At 53.8% G+C, this 7,106-nt stretch overlaps 1 protein-coding gene across 1 annotated transcript; it reads right to left on the minus strand.

The window, feature by feature from the left end:
• Positions 1-1,666: 1,666 nt before the first annotated feature.
• Positions 1,667-6,358, minus strand: LOC119375433 (tubulin-specific chaperone C-like). Its single transcript, XM_037645611.1, has 3 exons — positions 6,115-6,358; positions 3,522-3,630; positions 1,667-2,201 (listed from the first exon to the last, which is right to left on the minus strand). Exons 1-3 carry the CDS (start codon positions 6,356-6,358, stop codon positions 1,667-1,669), a joined length of 888 nt encoding a protein of 295 aa, XP_037501539.1.
• Between the last annotated feature and the right edge of the window lie 748 nt (positions 6,359-7,106).

Below are 7,106 nucleotides of genomic sequence, written 5' to 3' on the forward strand. Positions count from 1 at the left end.
TCGAGCAGATGGCCGTATTTTTAGTGGATTGTGAGAGCGCGGCGACTGCACGCCAGTGCGCTTGTCGACGGCCGTGACGTCGAATGCTCCAGCAAGAGGGGGGCAACCGGCACGCTCTCTCCTGCCCTGCCACTTCCCTTTCTCCACCTCTCCTCTCCAGAACACCTTCCCGACCGTGAGAACACGTTTTGAGAGAGACGCGCGGCTATGGCGCGGCAGCGGGTGGCGCTTGCGATGTCGATTGGTAAGTGATTTTGCAGCGAGCACGCTTGGCCAGTCAGTATCCGCCGAGTTTCGCGTCACTTCCTCTCTAGTTCGCGGCGCGATCGCTAGACGCGCCAATTTGCGAAAAATGCAATAAATTCATTATTTTCTGCTAGTCTCTGGCTGAAATGAAGGTTGTTTCAACAATTTCAGCACCCAATCTTTGAATTGGGCCATTTATCTCGGCGGCGAAAATTTTGTTCAGTATCCCTTTAAGTGCGGAACAGGGAAGCAGACTGGCTGCTCATTGCCGCAGTTGCATGAAACGAAAATCAAGTAAGGTGTTGTTGATTGCACGACCATCTTAGGTAGGGGAAGGACTATATTTGAGCGGGAAACTTCAGAAGCCTTCCACATTGTAAATCAGAAAGATAACTGCGTCAGTGATAAGTCCTTGAGTCTGACATCAAATGAGCATGCCTACCTAGTCGGTAAATAAGAAATACTCCACGTGTCTTGGGATCAGACGAGGATGCATGTGAGTGGGATGCTTTGTGAGGCAATGAACCTTCCAATAAAGCACAGCTGAAAGAAGTCCAGCATTTGTCCATGTCTAATGCCTTTTTCTTGTGTAGGTGTCCTGTGTCTGGGCTGATGCAGCCTTAATACAACCCTTATGTGAGTCTTGACGTAAAAAATGGGGCGCACTAACCGGCAGGGACAAGAGAAAATGACGACACAGGCGCACACTCTTTTCTCTTCTTTTGTCCCTGTCTGTTAGTGTGCCCAATTTTTTACATTAAGATGAACCAATACCAACTAGCCCAATTGGCTGTTTTACTACAATACCTTATGCGAGCCCCAACAGATTTATTCCAGTTCCCAAAGCTCAAGAGAAGCCTGGAAGTTCACTGTTTCGATAGCGTTCCCACTGCCTAAGTGGCTGTCAAGGAGACTCTGATAGAAGCCTTGGAATCCGACTGGCGATCACATTGGAAGCGGTGTATCAATGCCCAAGGAAACTATTTTGAAGAAATTCAACAATAGGCACCTATCGAATTGATAAATTCTTCTTACTAGATCAAGTCTCGTTACTTTATGGACAGACCCTGTATCTCACCCAGTTTTCTCTAGATGGCAGCATTGCATAATTATAAAAATGTCTGTATAGAATCGTATCTCTACAGTGGTTAATCATCTGCAGGACAGCTGCTCAATTCTTTAATGCTATCACGTGCATGCATGTGCTTTAAACCCCACGTAATTGATAGCATTAACTGTAAGGCTGTTAAGCCAGACATTGGCATGTATGTAAGCTCCGCTGCAGGATGCCCCTATGGTCTATCCTCGTGCGATCTTACCGAGAATTTGAGTGGCTGCACCACTGCTTTCTAAGTTATAGGAAACTGCAATGTGCTCATTCACAACAATGCGTGCATTTATTGTGGCACGTGTCACCCTATTACACCCGTGACAGCTCCCAGTTGGGCGAAGGCTTATCAGCTGCAAGCCAGTTAAAGTCATCGACCTTGTTCCAGTTGTTCACTGTCCTGTCGAGGTGTGATGCACACCAATCTTGCTCGTCCCCGTCGTAGACAAAGTCATACTTGCCAAACAGGAGCTCGTTCGAGTCCTCGATGATGGAGCGTGTCTGGACGTGCACTCGAAATTCACACTTGAGGCTGTCGTGTACTCGCAGCTGATGACAGGCAACGAGAAATGTGCAGCTCTCACACTCTTCCACAAAAACCGAGCTGGCCACTGGTCCACACCGGATGTGGCAGTTCCTGAGCCTGCGAGCAAACAGTGTGGCTGGACAGCCTTGAATTGTCACTTGGCAGTCGTCGAGAGAGTCGAGCTCTGTGTCCTTGCCGCCGACCTCTGACAGCATCAACGTCTCTCCTGATCGGCCTTGGAAGCCCACGGTGCAAGCATTCTTCAAAGTACCAGCAGGGAAGCTTGGCCCAGGCTCACATTTCCCCTCCAGTCTGGCATCACTGCGTGACACAACAATTTACGAATTAGTTAAATTGGGCTTATTGTCCCAAAAGTGGCTTAAGCTATACTGTGCCAGACACAGGTTGTCAGAATGTCATTCATAGAAGCATCAGACCAAGGCACTCTCAAGGACAGTTGAAAACAGGGCATTGTCAGTGGGTATGGCAGCATCGAAACCGGCAACATGCTCAACAACCCTTTTGTTTCATGCTACAGGTATACGAAATGTTACCGGAGTGATGATCGTATTCATAAAAGCAGAAAGAGGTGCATTTTTCAGAGCACACTCAGAAAGTTGACCTAGTCTAAATAACTCACAACTTCTGTAAGAGACACAAGTGACACACCTACCAACAATACTTTTTAGGCAAATTGGTTCATCATCGAGGAAGCAAGTGCCAGTGCGAACAGAAGAGAAACGACACATACACACAAGCACTTGTGTGTATACGTCGTTTTTCTTGTGGGTGTCCATTTGCGCTGGTACTTGATCCTTACACCTCCCCTAATGAAGATGTATTCTTGGGCTTAAATCTTGGGCCACACCCCCTTAAGGTTCACCGGTGCGTTTCCCTTTTATGTCTGCTTCCTGGATACACTAACAACACCGGGCCACATTTCCACCTTTTAGAAACACCACTGTGCATGTCCTGACCGCTCCATAATCAAGGCAGCTTCAAACATATCTTTGACAAGACAAGGGTGATTGAGGGAGACGTGGGTCTTAAATGAATGAATGACTAAACTTTATTAAAAGTCCGGGCGAGGCGGGGGGAAGAGGGGATTAACCCCTGTCCCGTCCCACTCTCCGTCGATGATGATGGCGTCAGGTGACGGCTTGAAGCCCTTGGACCCGGGCGACATCCTCGGCTTGCCGGACGGTCCAAAATTGGTCGGTCAGCTTGTCGCTGGTGAGTGCCGCCTCCCAGCGGCAGCGACGCCGACGCAGCCGATCAGCAGCAGTGACCACAGCCACGGCGGCGGTCGGCCCCTGCCCTCTCGCGGTGGTAGCAGTTCGTCCCTGCCTAACATGCGTCGCGAGGTGAGCGGCGGCAGCGACATTAGCTCTCACGGCACATTCCTAAAGCATGTGCCGCAGTGTGGCTCTTTCCCCGCACGCTTTACACGCGTCCGTCGGGTATATGCTCGGATAACATATGCGTAGGATCGCAGGGCTGGGGTAAGTGTCTGTTTGTAGTAATCTCCAAGTTACCGCCTGTCTTTTGTTTCATTTGTCGTGTGGTGGAGGGTATTTGCGCCTGTTTAGTCTGTAATGTTGTGTGATGTCGCTGAATGTGGTCAGGCGATCGCCCCACGACCATTCCGGTTGCTGTTGTGTTCTTACACTCTCTGAGGTGGAGGCGGCCACCGAATCGGCCGCGGCTCGGTGAGTGAGACCTCGAGCCGCGGTGTGGGCCGCCTGGTTACCTGCAAGCGGGACGCTGGTGTGAGCCGGGGTCCATAGGAGGAAGACCGTCGCATTTTCGGTATTGAAATGCGAGGACGGTGACGTCGAGGCCATCGCTCCTCGAAGGTCGCCGCCGTCCCTGCTGCCATAGCGAGTTTGAAGTATGCGGGCCGCCTGCCACGAGATGCGGCCGCGCGCGAAGCCACGGACGGCAGCCTGCGAGTCGCTGATCACGACCGCAGCTTCCGGTGCCGCGACCAGTGCTAGAGCGATCGCCGCCTCTATGTGTTCCGTACGTACCGTGGCGCTCGCGATGCATTTGCCCGTGTGATTCACAACTGCGATCGCGTGAGCACACCTTCCCTCTGGGTATCGCGCGGCGTCCACGTACACCGCCTCCTCGCTGTTGCCATACATCCTTTGCAGGTCGCTCGCTCTTTTGTTGCGGCGCCCGACGTGGTGCGTCGGGTGCATGTTCTTGGGGAGCGGCGGCACGGTGAGACGGTCGCGGACTGTGATCGGAACCATCGACTTCTCCCCGCATTGTGCGTGGTATGTTATGCCGAGTGACTCGAGGATGCGCCTGCCCGTCTTGGACTTGGACAGTCGCTCGTATTGTGCGATGTTGCGCGCCTCGATCAGTTCGCCCAGGGTTTTGTGCAGGCCCAGCTCGAAGAACGTGTCCATGCTCGCACTGACAGGGGTGCCGACCGCCGTCTTGAACGCTTTGCGTATCATGCAGTCGATCTTGTAACATTCAGACGCCAGCCACTTTAGATAAGGGGCTATGAACGTTATGCGACTGATCGCGTACGCCTGTACGAGACGGATCGCGCAGCTTTCCCGAGTACCGCTGCGTCTGTTCGTTATGCGGCGGAGTAGTCGAATCGTGTCGTCCACGCTGGCGGCAAGCCTGCCGCAATGGCGCGGTGCCGCAGAACGTCCGCCGTCGCCGCACGCGCGAGAGCTGTCCAACTTGCACGGCAAGCTTCGCCGGCGAGCCTCCGAAAAACATGGCCGCACTGCCAAAAGCGGTTGTCGTCCACCTCGAATCTATCAAGTGGCCGCCATGCGCTCTCTAGCTTGTAAGCTCCGAGTTGATGCTTCAGTTTGCTTTAGATTCATGTCCTTAAGCTTCGACAGCAAAGTATTCGTTCCGATTGGGCCCCGTTTTTGAGAGCCGTAGTCAAATAATCGATGCTGTAGGCTTAGCGAGTCCAGATGGGCGCTTCCGAATGCTCGGAGGACATGGATCACGCGCTTGTTAGTTGTTTCTAGCCCTCCATAGCTGGCGCCACTTGACCTGGTGCCAGCTTGGGGACACTTTATTCGGTTTTAAGCGACGCTTTTTTTAATGCCGGGTAGAGTACAGCGCTCTATTGACTGCTGGAACCATGCCTGGCAATGACACGAACGACGTGCGCACTTTTAGCGTGAAAAACGCGGAGCAGAAAGCGAGCAGCTCGAAGCGTCCCGCGGCAGACGCACACGACGCGGAAAGGCGAAAGCAGACGACGCGGCGCGCCGTAGTCATGGCAACCGCTCCTCCGTCGCTGATTGGCCACGGCGCTCTCCGGCAGCCGGAGAACGGCGCGAAAATGGTTCTCGGACCTATTCTTCGAACGGCAAAGAACGGCTGACGTGCGCGAACGAAATCGCTTGCGCATGGCAGCCTGAGAACGGAAAACGGCGAGCTGCCGTGCCGCTAGCGTGAGCGGGCCCTAAGTCTTCGTACCATCTCACCGATGTGACCGTTGGCCTGCAGGTGTAGTCCCAATATGTGCTCTACGCTCGGTATGGGAACGCCGTCCGCCGTTACCGGGAAGCACGGTTTGCGGCCCCTGTTTGTGGGTCTGTAGAGCAATAGCTCGGACTCGCCGAACATTCGAGGCCCGTGCCTCGCAAGAACTCCTGGACCGCGTCCACGCCCATCTGAAGCGTTCGTTCTACTTGCCGTCGCATCCTCCTCAGGGGACCCAGAGGGTGATGTCCGCGTAGAGGCTGTGATGCAGCCCCTCTATTGTAGCTAGTTTTTCCGGAAGCCCAAGAAGGACGAGATTAAACAACATGGGCGACACGATAGAGCCCTCCGGCGTACCCATCGGGCCCGTCTCGAATTCCGCTGAATCCGCGTTGCCGACGACGACGCTCGCACGCCTGCCCGTGAGGAAATCGCGTATATAGTTATAAATTTGGCCTAATCCCAACGATCGGACACGGTCGAGAATCGCCGCGTGCTCGACACTGTCAAAAGCCTTTCTCAGATCGAGGCCGAGAGTCGCCTTGGTGGAACGAGAAGTGTCTACGATCTGTTGTTTGAGCTGCAGCATCACGTCCTGCGCGGGAAGGTTGCGACGAAATCCCAACATCGTGGGGAGGGGGGGGGGAGACGTCGGCGTCTTCGAGGTAATCAGTCACGCGAGTCAGGGCAACGTGTTCCATGATTTTGTCCACGCAGGACGTGAGCGAGATTGGTCTTAGGTTATCGATCATTACCTGCTTACCCGGTTTGGGAATCATGACCACGCGGGCCCTTTTCCACGCATTGGGGAGGCAGCCCACTCGCCAGCACTCGTTAACGTAGGCCGTCAGTCGCGTAATTGACTCGTCGTCCAGATTGCGTAGAGTCTTGCTGGTCACCCGATCCGGGCCAGGGGACGACCTGGTGTTGATACTGCTTAGGACCACCCTGATTTCTGCTTCACTAAACTCCTCGTCTAGTTTCTCCTTGTCGTCTCCGTCGTACATTGCGTGCCGTAATCTTTCTCCCGTTCTAAAGTAACGCTCCCGCACGGCCTCAAGAAATTCATCTGGCGTGCACCCAAAGTCGCGTACGAGTCTGCGAATCTTGTGCCCCTGAGCGGTCTTGGTTTCCTCCGGTTCCAGAGGGTGCCGGAAGAGGCGCCAAGCGCCAAGCAGACGAAACCGCAGCGCTGACAACATGGCAGAAGCTGGTCAGTGACGTCACTGGCTCTCGCGGTCACCTGATCGAGTAGGCCGGCTACGTCACGGGGCCACCGAGTGCTCTTCGAAATCGAAACTGCCCCCAGTCGTAACATACGAGCATATAATTAAACATTCCTCTCGCGCTGGGGCAAATGAGTTTCGTTGCCGCTATTATCGAGTCAGCAGACATTGATTAAGAGCACAAAACAGAGGTTCACAAATTTTCTGTCACCACTCATTTAAGCAAGGTGTGTGACCGGGCTAGTTGGTATTCCATATTGACGTGAACAGCGCGTGTAATACACAAAGGACGAGGAACAGACGAGGACTAGCGCTGATAGTCCTCGTCTGATAGCGCTGATAGTCCTCGTCTGTTCCTCGTCCTTTGTGTATTACACGCGCTGTTCACGTCAACTCATTTAAGGCTGGCGCGACCGCGAACTGACGGCGGGAGCCAAGGGGCCACTAGAAGAGGAGCACCGTCGCTCCTTTCCGGGCAACCCCTTCTTTCCCAACTCCTCGCGCCAATCCTCGCGTCCCTGCTCGCGGG

The sequence above is a fragment of the Rhipicephalus sanguineus genome, chromosome 11 (genome assembly GCF_013339695.2).
Source record: "Rhipicephalus sanguineus isolate Rsan-2018 chromosome 11, BIME_Rsan_1.4, whole genome shotgun sequence".
NCBI lineage: Eukaryota > Metazoa > Arthropoda > Arachnida > Ixodida > Ixodidae > Rhipicephalus > Rhipicephalus sanguineus.